This window comes from Xyrauchen texanus, chromosome 41, assembly GCF_025860055.1.
Source record: "Xyrauchen texanus isolate HMW12.3.18 chromosome 41, RBS_HiC_50CHRs, whole genome shotgun sequence".
In the NCBI taxonomy this organism is placed as follows: Eukaryota; Metazoa; Chordata; class Actinopteri; order Cypriniformes; family Catostomidae; genus Xyrauchen; species Xyrauchen texanus.
This window is the reverse complement of record NC_068316.1, coordinates 11,561,994-11,574,186: the sequence shown is the minus strand read 5'-3', so window position 1 is coordinate 11,574,186 and position 12,193 is coordinate 11,561,994. Positions and strand designations below refer to the sequence as shown.

The window sequence follows — 12,193 nt, the reverse complement described above, 5'->3', positions numbered from 1 at the left end:
GCCAGTTAATGGTTGGGGATTATTAGGAGGCTATGACTGAGAAGGGCCAATGGGGGGACTTTGGCCAGAACACCGGGGTTACACCCATACTTTTATACGAGATGTGCCCTGGGATGTTTAATGACCACAGAGAGTCAGGACCTCGGTTTAACATCTCATCAGAAGGACAGTGCCTTTTTACAGTATAGTGTACCCGTCACTGTACTCTGGGCATTGGGACCCACACAGACCGTAGGGTGAGCACCCCCTGCTGGTATTATTTTTCACTGTGGCATTTATATAATAGAAACATTTATAAAATATTTTTTTTTATAAAATGGTGTATTCGGTAGTACAATATTCATTTTTGCTGTGGTATATAAATTGATTTTGAGGATTATAAAATTTAAATACAAGTAAAAGTCTACTGGTATTGGTATTGACTATTTTAATTTAAAAACTCTAGCTGGAATATTTTTACATTTTTATAGTGAATTGATATCAATTTAAAATATAACACCACCAGTTTATTTCCACAATTCTTATGCATTTCCGTTTACATGTTTAATGTAGTATTTGATGAGTAAAAATAATTTACTCCTCCCCACAGCCTCAAATGGTGAAGAAAGCCCCCCCAGCTGGTGCCCTGAAGGCAGAGCCTGATAACAAGGGCAAAGGTAATGGGATCGGATTACACCTGTGAAATATTTGAATGCTTAAATTATTTATATATCCAAAATTGTATGCAAAAATACATTATTGGCTCTTGGCGTGATTTTTCACTGTGAAAATTCAAATTTCAGCAAAGGAGTTTTGCAAAGCTATATTTCCATATGAAGCTCAGAATGAAGATGAGCTGTCAATCAAAGAGGGAGAAATTGTTACGATAATCAGTAAGGTGAGTTTAAATTAAATTAGTGCTGTCAGTTTAATACGTTCGAGTAGAAATAATTTTGTTGAAAATTAGCATAATTCATTGACAAACTCATTTGCAAAGTGTATTGCTTTTGACTGTAGGCCAGTGAAAGTCTTATGTTCTGTGGTATGGAAATAAAACAAACTTGACTCATCTGCCACAATAGTGTCTAAAGATTATCTTCATTTGGGGGCTTTTATTAGCAAATATTGATATATTAATGTTGATTAATTTATTAGTGTATAATGTGATTGAATTGTTTAATTGACAGCCCTAATTAAAACTAAAGCATTTAGCATGTAGTGAGCATTGTCACACTATATCATGAAATATGTAATGTGTGCTTTTGTCACTTATGTGCTTGTGCTGTGTGTGTGTGTGTGTGTGTGTGTGTGTGTGTGTGTGTGTGTGTGTGTGTGTGTGTGTGTGTGTGTAGGATTGTGCAGATGCTGGTTGGTGGCAGGGAGAGCTGAACGGCAAAAAGGGATTGTTTCCAGACAACTTTGTGAAGTTACTCATTCCTGAGGTAGAAAAAGAGGTGAGATTTTATTAATTGCTCTCACTGACACAAACGCACTTCAACTGTTTCCAGCAGGATGCTCCCTGCCTGTGTGACGTAGGGCCTCAGTCTCTGATCGGAGGGAGAGCTGTGGTGAAATTCACACACAGACACACACATGTTCCCTTGTGTCCTGTACCTTTGCCTCTCACTTTGCCCTTGGCCTGATTAATCAGCATGTTTTTTCCTTTGATGTTTCAATGTCATTTTTTCCTTTGGGAAGTTGTGGGTTTTGTGTTTAAGGGATTGTGTTTAAATGGGTGAACTGTGTGTTTACGAGAGTGTGTGTTTAATAGATGGACTGTGTGTTTTAACTGTGTATATGCTTACAGAGACCTAAGAAACCACCTCCACCCGCAGCACCCACCACTAAACAGATGACAGGTAACAAACTCTTCTCCAACTCTTGTGTCTTTATCCCTTGTTTTAGTTTTAACATTCTTTCTTTCTTCATTTTTCTGTATTTCTTCTCATTACATCAGCTTTTCCACGTTTAGTGACTTTCTTTTCAGCTACATTTATTTTCATGACCCGGTTTGTGAGCATAAAATCACAAACAGGAAATATAGCCGCAACGACTATTGTCGGTGGTCAAGCAGATATGGCGAGACAGAAAAGATCCTCTGGATGCTGTGGACAGCTCTTTTGGTGTGACAGTTCACCTGCTTTGAGCACATTTGCAAAAATAGGATTGCTGTAAGTTATAGCGCCCCTAGAATAAAAAATGATGTTGGATTCAGAGAAGCTACAAATACGGTTCCGAAGTTATGAGCAAAAACGCGAATTAGCTGATTATACCACAACCGTGTATCCAATTGTCACAAAATTTGATGTGCGGCTTCAAGTTGACACCCTGCTTGTGTATTGTTATTTCCATAACACTCGGCCATTCCCAATACGAGTTATAAGGTGTTGAAATTTTATTGGCTGTTGGCAGCCATTTTTGTTAATTTGTCAAATTGATTTTTTAAGAATATGTTCGATTTGAACCAAAGAAGATTAATATTTAATTTGAACTTTGTTGCTGAAATGCTGTTAAGTTATGACAAAGTTAAAACTTTGCTGACGTCTTCTAAACATCCTGTTGACTGTGTACTGAATTTGGTTACTTTTTGAGATTGCGATTAAGTAGATATTGATCAATTACACAAACTGTGTTAAACCAAAGGAACTTTATTGTTAATATCATCGGAACGATTTCACATATCAAAATTGTTTTGATAAGTTGTTGTCAGGAGGGTCTGTAGATGATGTATACCAAATTGCATGCTGATCGGACTAACAGTCTAGGAGGAGTTAGAAAAAGTAGGTTTTTCAAAAATTTTTAAATAGCATAAAACAGTGTAGACTGAAATGAAATCGGAGATATACATTTTGTAGGACATGACTTAAGGAATCGGAGGAATTAAGAACTTCGATACTAGCACTTACGGTTGCAGAGATATGAGCCAAAACTTAAAAGTCAGATGGGTGTCGTTTGTGTGCATGAGTAGTGAAGGAGATTTGGGATCATCCTGCCAATGTTGGTGTCTCCACGACTTACGGTATCTGAATTACAGTACCTGACACTTTTAGGGCAGAAAAAAAAGAAAATCTTTACCATTACAATAGGGTTCCAGCAACTTCTCTGCTTGGCCCCCTAATGAAACCAGTTTTATTAAGTGAAAATGATAACTAGGTTATGTATGGACCATTGTAGTATGTAGAATGTATACTCGGCATTTGCTAAAATGTGCAGTATAACACAGAGCATACTGCGTGGGATACTGTATCCCATGATATAATGCTTTTGAGTTACAGTAACCTTTCTCTTGTAGTGTAATAAATTAACTGGAAAAGGGTTCAAATACAAAATAACCATGTTTTTTTATGAGCTGGTAACTTGACAGCACTGAATTAAATATTTAGTGTAGTGAGGTCATGTGACAATGTAGCATTCTACAGTTTTAACTGTTTATTATTGAAAGGCTAAAGCATACCCTTTCACATACTATTTAAAAAAAAATATTACGTAGTATACAGTATACATTGCGCTGTAAGCAGTACTGAACATTGTCCTGGAGTTTGAATAGATTGAATTCTGAGTCCTCCTTGTGGATAAACAGTATCTGGATAATATTTAATGGAATCACTTTTTAGTGATTTCTGGATTGTAAATATGTGTAATAGGAATCAGACTGCCCAGAAAATCATCTCAAATGAACATGCTTTATGCATTGTCAATAATGTGCATGTATTATTTTGCTTTAAGTATTCTTATTCCTGCTTTTATGCAGTTTTGGACTACAGTTAAAAATTTGCTAGAATAGCTAAACTGGCACAATTACTGAATTGTTTATTTTAGCTGGGAATCAATTAAGAAACTAATTAATCACAGTTTTTGTGATTAATTGCAATTAATCATGGTACATGGTACATTAAATCAAACATTAAAATATAATCATAAATATATTTATTTTATACTATGTCTCAAAGAACTTGCAAGAAATTGGTTAGTCATCATTTATTTTGTGTTCTGCTGAAGACAGAATGTCATACATATCTGGGATGGCATGAGGGAGCATAATGGGAAATGCAGCCAGGCTGGTTAAATAGACATAACTGACAACAGGCCTGACTGGACTGATGCTCAACCGATTTACATGGATTTTAAGTAAACATTGTGTAAAATCACTTTTCTTTTAATTTCAGCAATATTGCGATTGTAGTATGCATATATCAGCCATCAAGCACCCTGTTTTTGAAATATCAGAGTTTAACCCATATCTGTTGACCACTAAAAAGGATATAGCTCAGAATTCAGGTGGATAAAAGTGACATGCTTCTATGTGACTTTAGCTGAAAGCTTGGAAATGAGTCAGCTGTACCCTATTCAACTCTCATATTGTGTCTTGATCCCCAGACAAAAAGACAGAGGTGAAAAAGGTACCACCAGAACGTCCCGAATCCCTCCCATACAGAACTGAGGAGAAAGGTAGCGAAAATCTCTCTGAAACTCATTCTGCTGCTTTAATTTGTTTTGACCAAATTGCATTCTGTTATTCTGACCTTTCACTGTAAAACCTGCTGCTCTACGGGCTGTGTTTAGATAGGCTTTGTGTGTGTGCGTGTGTATGTGTGTTTTCAGGGAGTTCATGGAATAATATTTTCTCTCACTACTTGCTTTTGACAATTCTTTCCAGTAAACAACCACATATGCCAACCCTTACCATTTTGTAACATTTAATAATGATGAATTTACCTTGAATAATGATTGCATAATTGGCGATGTTGAGGATGATGATGATGATTACATGTAGGTGAGGAGATGAAGGTGGCTGAGAGTCTGAAGGCATCCCATCCTGCTGTCCTTCCAAAGAAGCCCCTCCCCCCAAAGAACAACAACTCGCTGAATCGACCATCATCCCTGCCGCCCAAACGCCCAGACAGACCTGAGAGACCAGCCGTGCCCAATATATCGTCAGTCTCATACACACAGTCACACACAGAAACAAATATCTTGAAATCTCTTAGATTCTCTGCAGACCATATTACAGTATACTGTAGCTATGTTCAACACTTGTAAAATAATTTTCCCTACATGTCAATTTGGATTGGGAAAGGAATATTCCGGGTTCAATACAAGTTAAGTTCAATCAACAGCATTTTTGGCATAACATTAATTACCACAAAAACTTGCCCCTCCATTTCTTGAAAAACAAACAAACTCTGGGTTCTGTTGAGGCACTTACAATGGAAGTGAATGGGGCCAACCCGTAAACGTTAAAATACTCACTTTTTCAAAAGTATAGCCACAAGACATAAACAGTTTGCATGTTAATATGATTTAAATGTGATAAAATTAGCTGACTAACCATTTCTGTGTATAGTTATAGCCAATTTTACAACTTGACGATGTAATGTCAACAAACCCTAAAATTACTTATAATTACGATTTCAACAACTTTACAGCTCATATACTATATGAGATTTGACAGGGGAATTAACGTAATTGCTTTTATAAAATAAGATTCCCATTTCTGCCTTTAAAAACTCCTAAATTGGCCCCATTCACTTTCATTCCAAAGTGCTTCAATGTAACCTTGACTAATGGAGTCTGATTCGTGTACAAATGACGAGTCGATCATTTTTAAATGAATTTATCATGTTACACATTCAAAGTTCAGAGTTTATGCATGATAACATATTAAATTAAGGTATAATCCCAAAAATGAATACTGTATTAAAGTAATAAAATAATCGTTAATGGAATCATTATAAAATAAAATCGTTAAATTAATGAAGATTCCCTTCCCTAATTTCAATTATATTTACATGTCACTATGCTTTATTTTAGTGTTTATAATAAAGTTATTTTTTTTCTGGATGGAATATCTCTTCCAGGGGTGACAGTCCGAAGTCTGAAAGCAGTGGTGGGATGGCTGACCGTGGCTCTACAGACAAATCTTTAGATATCGGTGAGTCCTTGTTAAGAGTTGACCTCCAATTCAGAATTACCCTAGCATTACTAATAAGATTTATGATAAACCATTCCTAATCAGATTATAACATGACTTAGAGCTTTCTGTCCATCTTCATTTGGTTCCATTCTCTGTACTTCTGGAGATGTGTGATTATAGTCTGACGTGCTGAAATCAGTGGTGTTTTTTTTTGTATGTTTTGATGTCATATGTATCTATGTGATATGTATGTGGTCCTGTGTGTTTACGTGTATTCATGTCATGCTCGGATGAAGATGTAGAAGACTTCGACATCATCGTCTCATCCACAGAGAAGCTGAACCACCCCACAGCATCACGTCCACGTGTGCTGGACCGACGGCCACGATCGCAGATCTTCACGTCTGTGAGTTCACATACAAAAACGAGCACACAAACACACTAATGGGCACCGAGTTTGTTTGGTTTTGTCTTTTTAACCAATCCAGGGCTCAACAATAAGGATGGCATGTTGGCTCAGGGCCAGGGTGAGAGAATCTGTTACTTGCCTTTGTAGGCCAAGCAGCTTTGTTACTAAATCTTAAGTTTGCGTATTATGTACTTGTGATAATGTGGCTTCCAAACTGACACGTTAGGTTTTCTATGATGTATTGAACACAGTTGTTGCAAATTCTGCTGATTTAAATCGTGTCACCGAGATAAAGTTGTCTAGTTAGTTAACATGGATGTTTTGTCGAAATTGCAATAACGTATGATTGGTCAGAAATGGATTGGTCAAAAGGTGTAGGATACCTTAAAAAAGTTAGCTACTGGCCGTTCTTATTGTCGAGCCCTCTAATCACATTTTTTTTTCACACCTATCAAATGCAATCAACTGACGACTTGTCATACATTTGTGACTTTTCAAAACTTTTAAACTGGCAGCATTAACCCATCAGATATGATTGTTGTATTTGCTATCTGTGATCGTCTCTTGGGCTTACTCTTCTCTGCCTGTCTGTGGGTTATCTGTGATAATCGATAATTTAAAGCTCTCTCCTTCTTAGTCCTCTCTCTCTAGTCCTGACCTCCTGGACGCCCCATCTCCAGAGGAAGAGAGGAGAGACAAGGAGATGGGAAAGGAGGAGCAGGACTCAATCCCTCTCAAAACTCTTGACAACTCCAAGAAGATACCCAAGGCAATACCAGTCATAACAGTAAGCCCCTCCCACACCCAGTCCTCCTCCCCCAACCTGAGTCTTCCCTTGCATGCACTTCCCTGTCCTACCACAAGAGAGCACCCTCATCAAGAATTATACTTGTTCACATACATACACGCGCACGCACACACGCACACACACACATGAGACTGAGGCCCTGTGGAATGGCCAAAAATGTATGGTAAAATTTTTGATAGTGAGTATTGGTACTGTTGACAAGGCTTTATACTGATACTTTGTGGGGGGTTTTCACAGGCCTCTGAGAAATCAACTCTGCCCCCCAAGCCCTCTACTCCTCCCTCATATTCTGGTTGCAGTGGAGCTTCTCTTCACCAGGGTGGCGTTAGTCTGCGGCCCCATTCCCCTTCCATCGATGCCAGAGGCAAGAATGAACAGAGTGTCACTACAGTGGAGGAACTCAGAGCACAATTACGAGACCTGAGAAGAACTGTGGAGCTTATGAAGAGCCAGCACAAGTACGAACAGGGGGGATGGGGTGGGGGTAGTTGAAAAATATACATAGTGAAGAGATGAAAGAGGGAAGGAAGTTGAAAGAGGGAGGAACAGGGGACAAAAAAGGGAATACAATGGATAAGAAAATGAGGGAAGTGAAGAAGGAAATGCTTAAGACAAGAGAGGTGGGAAAAAATATTATGGACATAATTGCTGGTGTCTTATAGTTGTCTAATGTGTTTTTCTCAGACAAGAAATCAAACAGCTTGTAAGTGAGCTGGATGAAGAAAAGAGGATTCGTTTATCACTGCAGGTGAGTACTACAATCAGCATTCCTGCTGTATATGGCCATTTACAATACAAACAATAATTATTTCTAGGGCTGCCAGTAAATCAAAATAATTGTGATACATTTTTTTTTTTTGTTAACTTCATTTGTATAGAATTTTAAAGTTGCTGAAATGTGCTTTTCAATATACACTGCCTGGCCAATAAAAAATAAAAAAAAGTAGCCATTTGGATTTAAGAAATCAAAGGCTTGAGAGCCTTTGATTGGATCATTATTGCAGTAATTAATATGTTTCAGCTGGTAACAATTCTTTTAATCCTAACTGATGCAGTGTGTTGCTTCTCATTACTTAAACAACCATGTCGGAAGACATATCCCGTGGTCGTGGAAGTTAATGTTAAGTTACTGTGTTTCAGAAGGGGCACATTTTTGGCTTCCATCAAGTAAAGAAAACAACTAAGGAGATTGATGAAATCACTGCAATTGGGTTAAGAACTGTCCAACATGTTATTAAAACCTGGAAGGATAGCGGTGAACCGTCACCTTCGTAAAAAAAAAATCTTGAATGATCGTAATCGGAGATCACTAAAACGCTTGAAGTCACATCTTAAAATTCGACAGTAGAATTCACGGCTATGTTTAACAGTGAAAGTAAGTCATGCATAGTGCCCACTGTACAAGTCTCTGGAGGCAGTGTTATGATCTGCGGTTGCTTCAATTTGTCAGATCTAGGCTCAGCAACTTTATGTGACAATAAAATGAAGTCAGCTGACTTCCTGAATGACCATCTTTTTCCATCAATTGATTTTTTCTTCCCTGATGGCACGGGCATATTCCAGGATGACAATGCCAAGATTCATCGGGCTCAAATTGTAAATGTGGTTCAGGGAGCATGAGGAATCATTTTCACACGTGAATTGGCCACCACAGAGTCCTGACCTTAACCCCATTGGGATGTGATGGAGAAGACTTTACGGAGTGGTTCGACTGTCCCGAAAACTCTGGACATAAATAAATGTTGTGACGTTGCATAAGGTTGTCGAAACAATGCATCGTCGAATGCACTCTGTAATCAAAGCTAAAGGTGGTCGCATAAATTATTAGAGCATGCAATTTATTTTTTTTGGCCAGGCAGTGTAAATCACTAACAAAACAATTGCCATGGTACTACCATATTTTTGGACACGTACTGTGGTATTCTTTTAAGTACTCTGGAGTGCCATGTAAATACCATTATTCACCAATATTCAGTTCTTTTGGAGAAGAAACTCAGAATTAAATTGCACTTGACCAAACCCATTCACGTGCATGCTAACACAAACTCCTAAGACTTAGCACATGCTTGTATTAAAATACCAAAGCTTCATGTACATGACGTTGTGGTTTTAAAATAGTGCCCATAATGTTAAATTAGACAAATTTGTATTACATAAATTTAAAGGAATAGTTCACCCAAAAATTAGGATTCTGTCATTGTTTACTCACCCTTATGCCTTCTCCAACTTGTATCACTTTCTTTCTTCTGCGGTACACAAACAAAGGTATTTTGATGGACATTTGATGTGAATATATCCATACAATGCACGTCCATGGCGTCCAACACTTATAAGCTCCAAAAAGGACATAAAGGTCGTAGAAATGTAATCCATATGACTCATTTGGTTATATCCATATCTTCTGAAGTGATACAATCGGTTTTGGGTAAAAACAGACAAAATATATGTATAAACTGTATATTCACATCATATCTCCATCAAAATATTTTTATTCGTGTTTCGCAGAAGAAAGAAATCCATACGAGTTTGTGACATGTTAAGGATGAGTAAATTAAGAGAGAATTATAATTTTTTGATTGAACAATTACTTATAGGTGTTGTAAGCTATTTTTATCCGTTCAAGAATTTCCACAAACTGAGCTATTGGATTAGCCACGCCCCCTCTTCCCAAAAACCTGCACTCCAAAGGCATCATATTAGCTTTGAGACTGACACAAGCAGAAGCGGTTGTTAAAAACAAATGCAGCAAAATAGCGCCCTCGCCTGACAATTATTATGAACAACATGGCATAATAATTCACTGTAACTACAACACTATGTGAACATGCAAAATGATTGATGGGGCAGAAAGCATCAGAGACCGTGGACACATTATTGTTTGCTGTTTATAGAGTCTAGTGCTGTCACAGAGGCAGGTGAGATATCTTAAGGCATTTATTTAATTAATATCTTTCAGGAAGTAGGAACGTTTGTTGCATACATTTCCACGGAAAAATCCCTTACAGGGTTTTTAAATGGTGTTAAACATAATTAACTTATATTAAATGAAGTGATAGACCGATATATCGGCCAAACAGTTTAATTAGCCAATATTTGGACATTTTTAGATTTTTGGCAGATAACTGTGGCCAATTTGCCTAGTGTCAGTTTGAAAATGTACTGTCAGCCTTGTCAATGGATATTGTATATTTAGTATATAATTTAAATAAGCATTATATCAACCAACAGAACCCCCCCCCCCCGGTTGACTGCCACTTTATTTTAATGTCATAAATGAATGTGTTAACTTTGACAGCCCTTATGGTTGTGTACATTTCCTGTGTTTAACTGTTTGTATCTTTATTGTAGATGGAAGTGGAGCATATAAAGAAATCTCTGTCAAAATGAACTGAAACTTGCTGGATGTATGAGATGAAGGATTTGGCTGAGGTTTCACACCCCAGATAAAGTAGATTGTGCCAAAAAAAGAACAAAAATGTATCAGAACGTGTGCTTAAAGAAAACAAATGTTTACCCCCTAACCCCCCATTCACATTTACACTTTTGTGTGTGTGTGTGTGTGTGTGTGTGTGTGTGTGTGTGTGTGTGTGTGTGTGTGTGTGTGTGTGTGTGTGTGTGTGTGTGTGTGTGTGTGTGTGCTTGTTTTTTTTAAATAAGCTTTTCTTCTTTTTTTTTTGCATATTTTGCTCAGAGTGGGCACTGATTCACAGACCCGTTGTCTGGGTGTGGCCTTACTGTGTTCATGTGGCTCAACGATGCTGAGGGCCCACACCTGGAGACAGGTGTTGGCGGTGTCCATTAGCTTGTCTTCTGCACAACCATGACACAGTTACCCCGAGGCCCTCTCTGGTACTGCCTCTGAACTTTAGTCTGAGAAAACATCAAATGAAGGAGAAACTGTGTGTTTTACTTAAATACTGTTTACTTCAAGTTCTTTTCTTTAGCATTAGAGGCCTTCTGTTATTTTTATTATATGCAAAGATGTGTTTTAATTCACACCTCTAATGGTTTCCACAGCAACCCCACATTGAGGCCTTGTTTATTTGGAGTGTTCCAAACTCTTCTGTCTATCCTATTTCTCGTGCAGTACGTTGGTGATGACAATAAGACAACTCACATTTTGTTTTCTTGAGTATTTCTTTGAAGTCTGCTATGTATACTTTTATATTATAATGTACTAAAATGCAATTACGTGTGCAGATTTTATTAAAAAAAAAAAAGATACTTCAGAAAATGCTATTGCAGTGATTTTGTTCCTTAGGTTAATCGTGTAGTCTCATTAACCCACTCAAAGTCTTCTGACCACAAGATGGTGCTTTATTACAATTCTGTACCAGGGTCAATGAGGTGAAGCTCATTGTCTTTTTTTTTCTCAAGTAAGACATTGACTTGAACATACCCCATTAAAAGTTAACATGTTTTCAATAAAATTATTTATATATGTTTTTGTGGGGCATAAAAAAATGTCAAGGAGGTTTGTAATTAAGAAATCTTATGGCCTGAAATTGTTGTAAAGTGAAGTTCAAAATGAAGTAGTTTAAATTATGTAATTTTGCATAATATAATTAATGTTTGAAAAACAGAGCAGACATCTGGCAAGAACTGTAAGTCTCTTGTATCAGATATCAGATCATTTGACCTTTCTATGACATGGCAAGTTTGGTTCAGGTTGTTGAATGACATCAGCACACTTCATTACAGGTATATTCATAATTCCAAAAATCACAATACTTGCAAAAAAAAAAAAACATTGAAAAATATGTTTGGAAACCTATGCCTGAATATAATGTGAATATATGTGTACATTCATATCTATTCAATCATATATATATTTTTTACTTCATACCAGTTCACATTTTTAGAGTCATTAAATCTGAACTTTCTTTGAAAATGGTTAAAAAATTTACATTCCTAATAAATTGGCACACACGTTTTAAAATGTAAAATATTTTTCTTTTCACTCATTTGGACATTTTTATTTGTATTTGACCTAAGGGAGAAAGAATATCTTTAATTTAAAGCTCATTTACCATTCCAGCTAAATGAAAAATCATTGTAGTCCTAACACAATAGCGTCAACCAT

The 12,193-nt window shown here is 37.0% G+C and overlaps 1 protein-coding gene across 2 annotated transcripts in view; it reads left to right on the top strand.

Moving 5' to 3' along the window:
• Positions 1–11,335, top strand: part of sh3kbp1 (SH3-domain kinase binding protein 1) — a 62,523-nt gene extending 51,188 nt beyond the window's left edge. The window contains exons 7-18 of one of the 2 annotated variants that reach the window (XM_052113937.1): positions 590–656; positions 783–877; positions 1,332–1,433; positions 1,787–1,838; positions 4,357–4,428; positions 4,754–4,913; positions 5,838–5,911; positions 6,190–6,299; positions 6,940–7,089; positions 7,348–7,568; positions 7,795–7,858; positions 10,459–11,335. In XM_052113937.1, coding sequence (XP_051969897.1) covers positions 590–656; positions 783–877; positions 1,332–1,433; positions 1,787–1,838; positions 4,357–4,428; positions 4,754–4,913; positions 5,838–5,911; positions 6,190–6,299; positions 6,940–7,089; positions 7,348–7,568; positions 7,795–7,858; positions 10,459–10,497 — 1,206 coding nt within the window. In that variant the 3' untranslated portion in view covers positions 10,498–11,335. Of the gene's footprint in view, positions 1–589; positions 657–782; positions 878–1,331; positions 1,434–1,786; positions 1,839–4,356; positions 4,429–4,753; positions 4,914–5,837; positions 5,912–6,189; positions 6,300–6,939; positions 7,090–7,347; positions 7,569–7,794; positions 10,418–10,458 lie in introns of those variants that run through there. The other variant, XM_052113936.1, reaches the window with a different exon arrangement.
• The last annotated feature ends 858 nt before the right edge of the window (positions 11,336–12,193 follow it).